The sequence below is a fragment of the Salvelinus alpinus genome, chromosome 10, assembly GCF_045679555.1.
Source record: "Salvelinus alpinus chromosome 10, SLU_Salpinus.1, whole genome shotgun sequence".
Lineage (NCBI taxonomy): Eukaryota > Metazoa > Chordata > Actinopteri > Salmoniformes > Salmonidae > Salvelinus > Salvelinus alpinus.
The window spans coordinates 37,217,852-37,231,152 of NC_092095.1; the positions used below are offsets into that span (position 1 = coordinate 37,217,852).

A 13,301-nucleotide genomic window follows, 5' to 3' on the forward strand; every position below is an offset into this window, starting at 1 on the left:
AAGTCACTCTTCCCCTTATTTGGCAATATTTTCATAACCCAGTCTGAGAGCCAGCACAGTCCTCCCCCTAATAGGCAGTGGGTTTCTGCTAGAGTGAGGCTACAGAGACACATGGGAGGGTTACACTGGGTCTTTAACAGCTGCACGTTCTCTCTTTAAGACAGCGTCCGACAATTTCACCAACTGTAGTTATTTTCAATCTTCAAACTCACAACAAATTGACAATTTCAAGGAAACATTTATTGAGGTTTGATTCACATACTATTCAGACCCGAAATGCTCGAAGATAATTGCAATCTCTTACTTACTAAAGCAAACTACTTGGTTGGTTGTTGGTTGTGACATACTGCAATCTAGCGTACTGTATCTGGTTCTGGCTCTAACGCAAGAACAGCTTTCTATAGAGAGTTCAATTGGCTTTCTTTTGCTCACATAGTTGTTCTGCTATCAACGATTCACGATTCATGAGCCAGTGAATCCTTACAGGGATAAACACTTACAGTATCTGATAATACCTAAACAATCACTATTAAGGTAAAAACACTGTCAGCATCATTGCTGGATATTTCTGTTTCCAGTGCTAACGCCTTAGCTTTAGCTCAGTGAGATAACATTGTCTTCAAAGATGGGGGCTTCAAGCTATTGGGCTTCAAGGTTCCATTCCCTGTTGGATACAGGACACAGTTAACATGTATCAAGATCAAAGTGTAATAAACTGCCTGCTCATACTAATGTAATAATAATGTAATACATAAAATAATTCAGGCACGCACACACACACACACACACACACACACACACACACACACACACACACACACACACACACACACACACACACACACACACACACACACACACACACACACACACCCTGGAATTGTTCTCAGGGTCAGCGCCAATGTAACTTGAGTGGCATGAAGCACTTCTGCAGCTGACTTCCCAGCTAACTGGCCGGGCCAAGAGCGTCTGTGACACCAGCTGTGCATACCACGCCAAGCCCTTCCAACCACCACATCAAGTCAACGTACATCCAACACCAATTCACTTCCTTCCCATTCCCCATGGCCCGAACACTAAGATGTTAACAGATCTGAAGGATCTGTATACAGTAGGTGTAATCAGTGTGGGGGAGCTTCCACCTTACAGACCTGTAAATGTTGTTAGGGAGAGCTTTTAAAATCAGATGGTGATCATGCTTCATCTTGTTCATATCACAGAGAAAGATTCACTTCCACATAGCATGCAAGGTGCTTTTAATTGTGACATTTAGTGAAGTTGTCTTTAAAGGTATAAACCTTTTCACACATGCTTGGTGTCTGTTTCTCACTTCAATGCTTCCAACTTTAGCACTAAGCTGACTCAGTTAGCTAGTACGTGTATGGCAGAAGACTCATTGAGGTCATGAATAGCTCTAAATAGTTTGGTGCAGACTGGACGTCCCCTATTGTTAGCTCCACAGTTCTAAATAGAGAAAGCCTTGCTCAGCAGCTGTTGTAACTAGGGTTAGGAGGGGGGGATTTGCCCCCCACCATGGGAACGTTGAAGCCTGTCTGCTGTGGTACATGACTGAGGCGGATATGAACAAAACACTTGGGGTTTACAATGACTGGTTCCCTTTCTTTGTCCCCCCAATAGAACTGCTAGGAAATCAAGTTCTAACCACAACAGAGGGAGAACGATTAGCAAGCTATTGGCAGTGTGCTTTTCTGTATTGTCCATTATCACAGTCGTACCATAGAGTGTCTGGAGCTATATCTACTAAGCATTTACACCAGTGTTGTTCTTTATTCATCCAGGAAGTCCCTTAAGGCTTGACACTTCCAGTGGAACAAGTTATATTCTAAAGGTATTCTAAAGGGTATAAAACAGAAAAAGTTTAAGGTAAAATAAAGATTAAGAGATGAATAAGGAAAAGTTCATCAAGACAGTTGAATGTTTTGACTTTGTCTTCCATTTGCATTGCACTAGACTAGAGCAGATCAACCATCAAACATATCATGCCCACATCTGACCAACATTAATTGAGAAACGTACATACAGATTTGAATATACGGTCATTTCATTTGATTTCAATCCCTTTTTGAACTAAACTTTCTATACATATTTGCCCATGGTAGAAATGTTCAGAAAGTGACTTTCAGGACCTGAATTCTAAAACAATTAGGAGATATATGTGCTCAAAGTTGACCTGTTTTGCATACCCCACCCTCCCGAGTGTCGCAGCGGTCTAAGGCACTGCATCTCAGTGCAAGATGCGTCACTACAGTCCCTTGTTCGAATCCAGGCTGTATCACATCCGGCCGTGATTGGGAGTCCCATAGGGCAGCGCACAATTGGCCCAGTGTCTTCTGGGTTTGTCCGGGATAGGCCGTCATTGTAAATAAGATTTTTTAAAATGTATTTACCATGATACATCCATGTCTTCATCACTGGAACAGTTAAACGGTTAAGTTTGATATCATTTAAAAGCTTACAAACAGGGTTATATTATTTATTTATCATCTTTAACATCAATTATTTAAAAATGTGTAAAAGACACAGCATACTCTTGAAGACCGAGTGGGTCATTTCAATCATAGAAATAGCATTCATAGAATGGACATATCCCTTCAGACCACTGCAATTTAGCTGGTACATAATTTAAATTGAATTGAAATATTAACTTCAAAGATAGATTAACCACAAAGATGACCGCCGGTCAACCCACCATTGAATGTCAACTTAAATGGGAATGTATATTCTATTAACTGTATTTCTATGATTTCAATAGGTTTCCTATGAAAGATTGACACTATAGTTTAAAACAACATTTTTGGATGTGGTGACCTCCAATAATCTTTGTGTTACCATTTTAAAGTTGAAATGTTATTCCCATTTTAGTACATTTATCAGCCAAAACATGACACCCAACATGAAAACCCTCTGATGATGTAAAATAGGGTCTAAGTTGTTAGAAAACCTTTCTCGTAAGCTTTTAAACGATATGAGACTCAACCTTTTATCTTTTCCAGAAATGAAGGAATGGATGTCTCTTGGTAGGGTGAGGTATGCAAAACTTTGAGCACCTCTATCCCCTAAAAAATATATATATTTTTTTACAAACAGGCAACATTATCCTTACTCATTGAGTTCTTCTTCCTCGTCATCAAATGTCTCTTCCCCGTCATTAGCCGTGGCCTCCTGGTACTGCTGGTACTCAGACACCAGGTCGTTCATGTTGCTCTCGGCCTCTGTGAACTCCATCTCGTCCATGCCCTCCCCGGTGAACCAGTGCAAGAAGGCCTTGCGGCGGAACATGGCCGAGAACTGCTCCGAGAAGCGCTTGAACAGCTCCTGGATGGCCGTGCTGTTGCCGATGAATGTGGAGGCCATCTTAAGGCCGCGGGGCGCAATGTCACATACGGCCACCTTGACGTTGTTGGGGATCCACTCCACGAAGTAGCTGCTGTTCTTGTTCTGGATGGCCAGCATCTGCTCGTCCACCTCCTTCATGGACATGGGCCCTCGGAAAACAGTGGCCACGGTGAGGTAGCGGCCATGGCGCGGGTCGCACGCCGCCATCATGTTGCGGGCGTCAAACATTTGCTGGGTGAGTTCGGGCACTGTCAGGGCGCGATACTGCTGGCTTCCCCGGGCGGTTAGTGGTGCAAAGCCAGGCATGAAGAAATGTAGGCGGGGAAAGGGCACCATGTTGACGGCCAGTTTGCGAAGGTCGGCGTTGAGCTGGCCAGGGAAGCGCAGTGAGGTGGTCACACCGCTCATGGTGGCCGACACCAGGTGGTTGAGGTCTCCGTAAGTGGGTGTGGTCAGTTTCAGGGTACGGAAGCAGATGTCGTAGAGCGCCTCGTTGTCAATGCAGTATGTCTCATCCGTGTTCTCCACCAGCTGGTGCACAGAGAGCGTGGCGTTGTACGGTTCGACCACCGTATCGGACACCTTGGGTGAGGGCATGACGCTGAACGTGTTCATGATGCGGTCAGGGTACTCCTCACGGATCTTGCTGATGAGCAGGGTGCCCATTCCTGAGCCCGTGCCCCCACCCAGGGAGTGGGTGAGCTGAAAGCCCTGGAGACAGTCACAGTGCTCACACTCCTTCCTCACCACATCCAGCACAGAGTCTACCAGTTCTGCTCCCTCAGTGTAGTGGCCCTTGGCCCAGTTGTTCCCCGCACCCGTCTGCCCTGCAAGGACAGCATAAAGGGATGAAAATTGTCAGTTAAATCCTACACCCCATCCCTCCAGTAACCCCAAATCCACCCCCACTACCTCAAACACAAGCTAATTGTGAGCCATTTATCATCCAGTCTAAGCCGAAGAGAATGTGGGGTCAGTACAGGGTGTGTGTGAGGTGAGATTCTCGGGCTCAAGTCCACGTGAAAACCCTGAAAAGTTGATGAAACAAATGTCCAAGAGATTTAGGCAAGAACGTAGGTTGAGTCTGGCATTTGTACAAGCTACATGTTCTGTCAAATAGTTTTCCATTGTCTCCCCCGTAGCTGCTAATGAAAAGGTAAATGACTAAGGCCATGTATCATGCATCTCCTGACAACTTCTGCTGGGACCGCCACACTTGATCCATCCCAGTCTTCATTAGGTCATGCATTGGAAAACTTCAAAAAAAATTAAATGAGTGTTTCTTATTGGACAAACCTAGGTAGTCCCTCCCTGTTTCACCCAGCTTTTTTACATTTGATGCCGAATGGTGCCTAATGACTATATTCACCTCTTGAAAAATACTGCTGGCACCACCACACTTGAACCCAGGTAGGAATGTTTGTACAGGGACTTCGAACAGAAGAAAACTGTCTGTGAGGGACTTCCTTGACTTGTCCAATGAGAAACTCTAATTTCTGTTCTCAATTGCAGAACATTTTAAAACGTTTTCCATTTGTGTGCCCTAATGAGAACAACTGGACTAGGACATCATATGGATTAAGATGTGTGATGATTGAACGATTTAATTCATAACTGTAGATCACTTAATTCCAATTTGTTTTTGTATGACAATCATGTGTAGTTTAGTCACATGTCATATCTTTGGTTCGTACGAGACACAACACAAGATAGCACGCAAGTCCTTGATGTAGATTGACAATCAGTTGTTATGTCTGTAGAGGATACCATTTGAACAGCCTTCACATATTTACGTTTACCTCACATATTTCCCGTTCAAGTAAGGTTAACCAGTCTGTATATGCTGCTATCAAATCCTTGAAGGATTTCCCTATGGCTACCAATTAGAGATGGGTGAAAACGTGCAACTATAGTAAATACCCTCCTAAAAAACAACAAGTCATCCTTTTTGAGAGCACTGTTCAGAACCAAAACATCCATTGCTTTGATGCCATGGCTCATCTAGAGAGCTTTCAAGGGCTTTGTGTTATAAACTTGATCAATTCTGATCCCCATGGCCCAGTTTTTCAAAAGTTATCTGATCGGATTTTGACAATCAGATAGGATTAAACGTCAATTGGGTTTTTCAAAACGGAACATTTTGATTCTGATCCTACAGGTTTGGATTTGGATTTTGTAATCCAATTTTACCTTTAATCAGGATTAAAAGTCGTTTTTTGCGTTTTTCAAAGGTGATTAGGATAGTTTTGCTGCCGAACATCAGGATTATCTTGATCCCACTGGATGGCTGGATTCAGGTTGTATTTAGAAAGGTTAAAAGCACTACAACCAAGACATTGCAATGAAACTAAGGAAAGGCAAAAAAAAAAACATTATTATATTTGAAAATCAAAGGTTAATTGGGTTAAATTGACAGCAGTTTATTTATGTGGTCAGTTGTTATATTGAGAAGTGTCAAATAAATGTATGTACTTACTTGTAAGTGATATGCAGGCTAATTTATTTTTATTTCTATCTAAGGTACCTTTATTTGTGTAGTTTACTCCTCTCGGTTTCCCTATGACAGTGTAGAAGTAGTACCATAACCTGTCCAGTAGATGGCAAGGTGTAGGTTTGTTCGAAACACTGAGAATCCGTATTCTGTGATCTTGATATTGTGGTAACTTAAAAACAGCCATTTTGAATCAGTAGGGAAAAAATGTGTTAGCTACATAGAGACAAAATAAGCCATACAATAGGATATTATACATGCTCTTAGATGCCTATAATACCTAATAATAATGCATTATTTAGCTGTTGACTTTAAGTAAGGTGTTACAGTGTCCACTTACCGAAGATAAAGTTGTCAGGTCTGAATAGCTGTCCAAAGGACCCCGACCGGACACTGTCCATGGTCCCAGGTTCCAGGTCCACAAGGATTGCTCTGGGGACATACTTGTGTGCTGGGAAAAAGACAACCAAACACCTATACAGATTGGAATACATTTCAAATGTATCTGAATGCATGGCATTGTACAGTAGGCTGTTTCACAAGCAAGACTTCGTCAGGTATGCCTATAGCCTATTACCTAAAACACATTCCTTATTTTAGGCCTTAAGGAATTGCCAACAACCTGATGACGTTTCCCTTTTCAATGCGGCCTGCCATCTTTCCCTCACATTGAATATTTCAGTCCTAACTAACACTAACTTTAAAGGCTAAATTAATATAAAAGGTGTACATAGATGCTTCAGAAATAATGTATTCACATCATGCTATATAAACAGCCTGGTGTCATAGACTATACTTAACATAGTAAGTAACAATCTAAGCAACATAAAAAAAAGCTATAGATTGCATTTTGCATTGGATGCATCTCAATCCACCGGATCCGCCTGTATCGCACTTCCGCATCTGCGGTGATAGGTAGTAGAGCTAGAGCGGTGTTTGTCAGGCTATGAGACGTCCCAAAAATCGGACTTCTCACGAAAACGTCTGTAGCGTCCGAACGGCTTTGCTCTACGAACCCCACAGGCGTCAGGAGACTCGTCTGACGTCGGTACCGTCGATGTGCCAACTTCTGTTTGTAACGTCCGAAAAGTTTGGGCTAAAAACTAATCTCCCCTAATGTCAAAGGGAGATTCTCACAAACACGATGGTGTTCTCAGTTTCGCTTTATGACCCCCCATAAGTGTCACGGGAGTTGTCTAAAGGTTAAAAAAAAATGAATGGAAGAATGAAGGTCGTTTGTGCCTACCCAAAAAATTGGATAAATAAGTGGAAAACAATCTATATATATATATAAACTCAGGAAAAAAAGAAACTCACTGTCAGCTGCATTAATTTTCAGCAAACTTAACATGTGTAAATATTTGTATAAACATAAGATTCAACAACTGAGATATAAACTGAAAAAGTTCCACAGACATGTGACTAACAGAAATTGAATAATGTGTCCATGAACAAAGGGGGGGAGGGGGGGTCAAAATCAAAAGTAACAGTCAGTATCTGGTGTGGTCACCAGCTGCATTAAGTACTGCAGTGCATCTCCTCCTCATGGACTGCACCAGGTTTGCCAGTTCTTGCTGTGAGATGTTACCCCACTCTTCCACCAAGTCCCCTGCAAGTTCACAAACATTTTTTGGGGGGAATGGCCCTAGCCCTCACCCTCCGATCAAACAGGTCCCAGACGTGCTCTATGGGATTGAGATTCGGGCTCTTTGCTGGCCATAGCAGAACAGACATTCCTGTCTTGCAGGAAATAACGCACAGAACGAGCAGTATGGCTGGTGGCATTGTCATGCTGGAGGGTCATGTCAGGATGAGCCTGGAGGACGGGTACCACATGAGGGAGGAGGATGTCTTCCCTGTAATGCACAGCGTTGAGATTGCCTGCAATGACAACAAGCTCAGTCCGATGATGCTGTGACACACCGCCCCAGACCATGACGGACCCTCCAACTCCAAATCGATCCCGCTCTAGTACAGGCCTCAGTGTAACGCTCATTCCTTCGACGATAAATGCGAATCCGACCATCACCCCTGGTGAGACAAAGCTGTGACTCATCAGTGAAGAGCACTTTTTGCCAGTGATGTCTGGTGAGGACCTGCCTTACAACAGGCCTACAAGCCCTCAGTCCAGCCTCTTTCAGCCTATTGCGGACAGTGTGTGCACTGATGAAGGGATTGTGCGTTCCTGGTGTAACTTGGGCAGTTGTTGTTGCCATCCTGTACCTGTCCCGCAGGTGTGATGTTCGGATGTACCGATCCTGTGCAGGTGTTGTTACACGTGGTCTGCCACTGCGAGGATGATCAGCTGTCCGTCCTGTCTCCCGGTAGCGCTGTCTTAGGCGTCTCACAGTACGGACCTTGCAATTTATTGCCCTGGCCATATCTGCAGTCCTCATGCCTCCTTGCAGCATGCCTAAGGCACGTTTACGCAGATGAGCAGGGACCTTGGGCATCTTTCTTTCTGTGTTTTTCAGAGTCAGTAGAAAGGCCTCTTTAGTGTCCTAAGTTTTCATAACTGTGACCTTAATTGCCTACCGTCTGTAAGCTGTTAGTGTCTTAACAAACTTAATGAACTTATGGTTCATTGAACAAGCATGGGAAACGGGAACAAGCATGGGAAACGGTGTTTAAACCATTTACAATGAAGATCTGTGAAGTAATTTGGATTTTTACGAAATATCTTTGAAAGACAGGGTCCTGAAAAAGGGATGTTTCTTTTTTTGCTGAGTTGAGATATATATATATATATACACACATATATATAAATATACACAGTTGAAGTCTGAAGTTTACATACACTTTGGTAGGAAAACCTTGTTTTCAACCACTCCATAAATCTCTTGTTAACAAACTATAGTTATGGCAAGAAGGTTAGGACATCTACTTTGTGCATGACACAAGTAGTTTTAACAACAATTGTTAACAGACAGATTATTTCGCATATAATTCACTATCACAATTCCAGTGGGTCAGAAGTTTACATACACTAAGTTGACTGTGCCTTTAAACAGCTTGTAAAATTCCAGAAAATGATGTCATGGCTTTAGAAGCTTCCGATGACTCATTTGAGTCAATTTGAGTCAAACCCAGTGCCTCTTTGCTTGACATCATGAGAAAATCAAAAGAAATCAGCCAAGACCTCAGAAAAAAATTGTAGACCTCTACAAGTCTGCTTCATCCTTGGGAGCAATTTCCATACACCTGAAGGTACCACGTTCATCTGTACAAACAATAGCACGCAAGTATAAACACCATGGGATCACGCAGCCGTCATACCGCTCAGGAAGGAGACACGTTCTGTCTCCTAGAGATAAATGTACTTTGGTGCGAAAAGTGCAAATCAATCTCAGAACAACAGCAAAGGACCTTGTGAAGATGGAGGAAACAGGTACAAAAGTATCTATATCCACAGTAAAACAAGTCCTATATCGACATAACCTGAAAGGCCGCTCAGCAAGGAAGAAGCCACGGCTCCAAAACCGCCATAAAAAAGCCAGACTACGGTTTGCAACTGCACATGGGGACAAAGATCGTACTTTTTGGAGAAATGTCCTCTGGTCAGATGAAACAAAAATAGAACTGTTTGGCCATACTGACCATCGTTATGTTTGGAGGAATAAGGGGGAGGCTTGCAAGCCGAAGAACACCATCCCAACCGTGAAGCACGGGGATGGCAGCATGTTGTGGGGGTGCTTTGCTGCAGGAGGGACTGGTGCACTTCACAAAATAGATGGCATCATGAGGAGGAAAACTATGTGGATATATTGAAGCAACATCTCAAGACATCAGTCAGGAAGTTAAAGCTTGGTCGCAAATGGGTCTTCCAAATGGACAATGACCCCAAGCATACTTCCAAAGTTGTAGCAAAATGGCAACAAAAAGACAACAAAGTCAAGGTATTGGAGTGGCCATCACAAAGTCCTGACCTCAATCCTATAGAACATGTGTGGGCAGAACTGAAAAAGCGTGTGCGAGCAAGAAGGCCTACAAACCTGACTCAGTTACACTTGCCCTGTCAGGAGGAATGGGCCAAAATTCACCCAACTTATTGTGGGAAGCTTGTGGAAGGCTACCCGAAACGTTTGACCCAGGGGAAATATCTATTTAATCAATTCTAGAATAAGACTGTAATGTAACAAAATGTGGAAAAGTCAAGGGGTCTGAATACTTTCAAATGCACAGTATATTTCCAGAGCTTTCTTATATCTCCTAGATATAGGACAGACACTTCAAGAGCTTGTTTCTTATGATTTTAATTTTTGCCATTCATGAATGTGTTATTCAATGCATTTCTCTGGGCTATAGTAGTAAAGGCTAAATTCAATATATCAAATCATTTGTTCATATATATTTTTTTTAACCTAAAAGAGTCCTCAATTCAATAGCTAAATGATCCATAGTATGACAATCTTAAAATAATTCCATGGTTAGAACCCCCCCATCGTCGTGCCATTCATCCGCTGTCATCCTTAAGTTTCAGCATGATAATGCACGGCCCCATGTTGCAAGGATCTGTACACAATTCCTGGAAGCTGAAAATGTCCCAGTTCTTCCATGGCCTGCATTCTCACCAGATATGTCACCCATTGAGCATGTTTGGGATGCTCTAGATCGATGTGTACGACAGCGTGTTCCAGTTCCCGCCAATATCCAGAAACTTCGCACTGCCATTGTAGAGGAGTGGGACAACATTCCACAATCAACAGCCTAATCAACTCTATGCGAAAGAGATGTGTCACACTGCATTGTTGCATGTTGCATTTATTTTTGTTCAGTTTAATTGGAATGTTCCGGATTTACATTTACGTCTACCACTGAGTTCAGGTTGCAGCAAAAAGTGGCAAAAGGGTTATAGCAATTTATCAAAGCACCAGAAGTAAGGACCCTGTAGCAGGCCATGAGTGCACTTATGTTAAATGCTCTATGCCTTTAACAATTGGGAACAACTTGGAAGCACGATGACTCCTTCTACCACAGACACACTTACGGGACGCTTCGTTGTAGTACACATTAATCCTGTCGAGTTGAAGCGATGAGTCACCCACATAGTTTCCTGCCGGATCGATGCCGTGTTCATCGCTGATAACTTCCCAAAACTGTCGAGTTATCAACATAGGAGGAAAAAAGGTTACAGTTAAATATCCTAAAGTTATCAAGGCATCATCGGTCTTATTTGATGACTGAAGCACACTCAGCTGCTGAAATGGATAGACTGCACAATTTCATGGCACTCCATGGCTGAACGCTAGGGACCGTTATGAAGTTTATTATAGGCTAAATAGATTTGTAATTAAGCGATGGAAATCTACATTTTCAAAGGGCAAAGTTGCATGGGGTCATATGCTATACAACATTGGCCTACAATTAGTCTATATATAAAACTTGTCACATCAGCTTCTAAACATTTAGGCTAAGGACACACCCACGGTATTTTCGGAGTTAAAAGACAGACCGTTCATTCGTCATCCGTTGTCATTCATCTGGCAACGGATGATTCCCATTGAAAAAACAATGGCTCCGGTAAAAATTATTGGACAAAATCCGTGTGCGATGGCATCATACAGTTAAGAAATGGTTTTTCTACACAAAACATAAATCAAATGAAAAAGTCATTCTTAATGAAAAAGTAATTCAGTTCAATGGTCTCTACTTGCCTTGGTGCCAATCTGATTCCCACATTGTCCGGCTTGTATGTGAACTATTTCTCTCATGCTGTCTGTGTGCAAGGGTGTCTTGGCGGCTGGAGTGTGTATGCAGCCTGGTAAACTCAACTGATTAGCAGGCGCACTAAATTCCGGTTCACCTCTGCCGAACTTCCACGCCCAGTAGGGCTGGACAAGTGAATGACACCCCAGCTGTGCAATAAAGTAGTGAACCGTTATCTTCCATCCCGTCTCCATTCTCACAAGAGAAGTATATTATCAGGCTTAGTTTGTTGAAATAATGTATCAATTCAATTCAGTTGTGACTTATGATGCAAATGTAGGCTTTTAAATCATTGTTGAATAATTAAAGAGTAGCCTAGGCTGTATTTGCTTTAGGTCTTGCACCATTTCAAGTGTTAAAGTTAGAAGTTGAGCTCACTACACTCATTCATTATGAGTGTAGTTCCCTTGGGTACAAAAATATCAATACACATAATATACCTTCAGGAGGTACACATATGATCTAACATGGCACTGTTCGGTACATTTTAGGCTACATGTGCAGCTAATCTAGTAATTGTACATTTTTGTACGCAATATTTTGAATATAAAAAAGGTATAATCATTGGATGCGTGGCTTTCAGTTATTTTTGGCCACCCGTGAGTTGAAGTGTTGTACCAGTTTAAGTGGTCTATCGTTATATTGCAAGTTTGAGCATGTCTGCTGACAGTTCTGAAATCTTTATATAGACTTACGTAAGAGCATGTGACAATATTGTAATTCATTTTGTAGCGAGCTTGACCCAACACTGAGCAACCTAGTCAAGTACAGACCTCTTGGTGTAATGGTTAAGGTGTTGGCTTGACAGTCGCTGGACACAGGTTTGAGTCCTGGTTGGGCCTACCCTCTGAATTTGCTACGTTGTCAGAAGTGGGATGGAAACTAGAAATGCAGGAATGTCTTCTGGAACATGTGAACTTTCTTGTGCCTTAATAACAATCTTGGATGCCATCTGTAAATACAAATACAATTGTTAAATTAGAGCCTTTTTGGTTAAGCAACAGAAAAAGGTAGCTACCTTCCCACTAGCCATGATTGGCTGAGATAATGAGTGGGCTGGACATGTCGAGAGAGGAGTTTGGATTGGTCTGCCAAATAGAGGGCTTCTGTCTATTTGAGCTGGTCAGTCTGCGTTGGTAATCCTGTCGAACGCAGCTTTTTTAAATGTATCGTGTAGTGGAGCTGCATAAGTGTTGATCTCCACTTTCTGGAGAATTGAGTTCTGAAATCAGTGGAATTAGAGTATGATAGCTAAAGAGATGGAGAAATCACCTCTCTATGGATTACATCTTTAAACTAAGGGCATCCGTGACAGGGAGACGCGTCCATCATGCATGATGATGTATACGGATAGTCTAGCTAGATACATTTTCAGATATTACACATTTCTAATTGACGAAGTGGTTTCATTTCAAGCTAAAGTGTACTGTTAGCTAGCTAACATTAGCTGGCTGGCTCCCTAGCTAACGTCACGTGTATGACATTATTATTCGTATCCCAGAGCCGTTTGCTTTGCTAGTTAGAGTCTAGCAAGCCAACATTGAACCTGGTTGGTATGCTCCCAGCAGATTCATGCAGGGTAGTAGTGCCAAATCATGTCGTTATGTTCATTGTTTTTTTTAACTAGCTAACGTTAGCTGGCTTGCTCGTTAGCTAACATTACGTGTGTGATCTTACACATTGTTTACCTAGCTAGGTTCATTGTTTAGCTAGCTACTGGTCTTAAGCTAAAGTGTACAACACCCGT

General features: G+C 42.4%; 1 protein-coding gene across 3 annotated transcripts; it reads right to left on the reverse strand.

The window, feature by feature from the left end:
- Positions 1-218: 218 nt before the first annotated feature.
- Positions 219-11,644, reverse strand: tubb6 (tubulin, beta 6 class V). 3 transcript variants are annotated; one of them, XM_071329139.1, is made up of 5 exons: positions 11,503-11,644; positions 10,836-10,944; positions 6,189-6,299; positions 3,125-4,184; positions 219-664 (listed from the first exon to the last, which is right to left on the reverse strand). In XM_071329139.1, exons 1-5 carry the CDS (start codon positions 11,557-11,559, stop codon positions 640-642), a joined length of 1,362 nt encoding a protein of 453 aa, XP_071185240.1. In that variant the 5' UTR covers positions 11,560-11,644; the 3' UTR covers positions 219-639. The 3 variants fall into 3 exon arrangements, with proteins under 3 accessions (XP_071185240.1, XP_071185242.1, XP_071185241.1); XM_071329141.1 differs by lacking the exon at positions 11,503-11,644 and having other exon boundaries at positions 6,189-6,322; positions 10,836-10,922; XM_071329140.1 differs by lacking the exons at positions 6,189-6,299; positions 10,836-10,944; positions 11,503-11,644 and adding an exon at positions 5,548-5,794.
- Positions 11,645-13,301: the final 1,657 nt, after the last annotated feature.

Coding starts and splice junctions, on each gene's coding strand:
- tubb6 (XM_071329139.1), bottom strand. CDS start 11,559: ATGAGAGAAATAGTTCACATACAAGCCGGACAATGTGGGAATCAGATT. Junction 6,300..10,835: donor GTACTACAACGAAGCGTCCC/GTAAGTGTGTCT, acceptor TCTTTTTCCCAG/CACACAAGTATGTCCCCAGA. Junction 4,185..6,188: donor ACCTGACAACTTTATCTTCG/GTAAGTGGACAC, acceptor CTGTCCTTGCAG/GGCAGACGGGTGCGGGGAAC.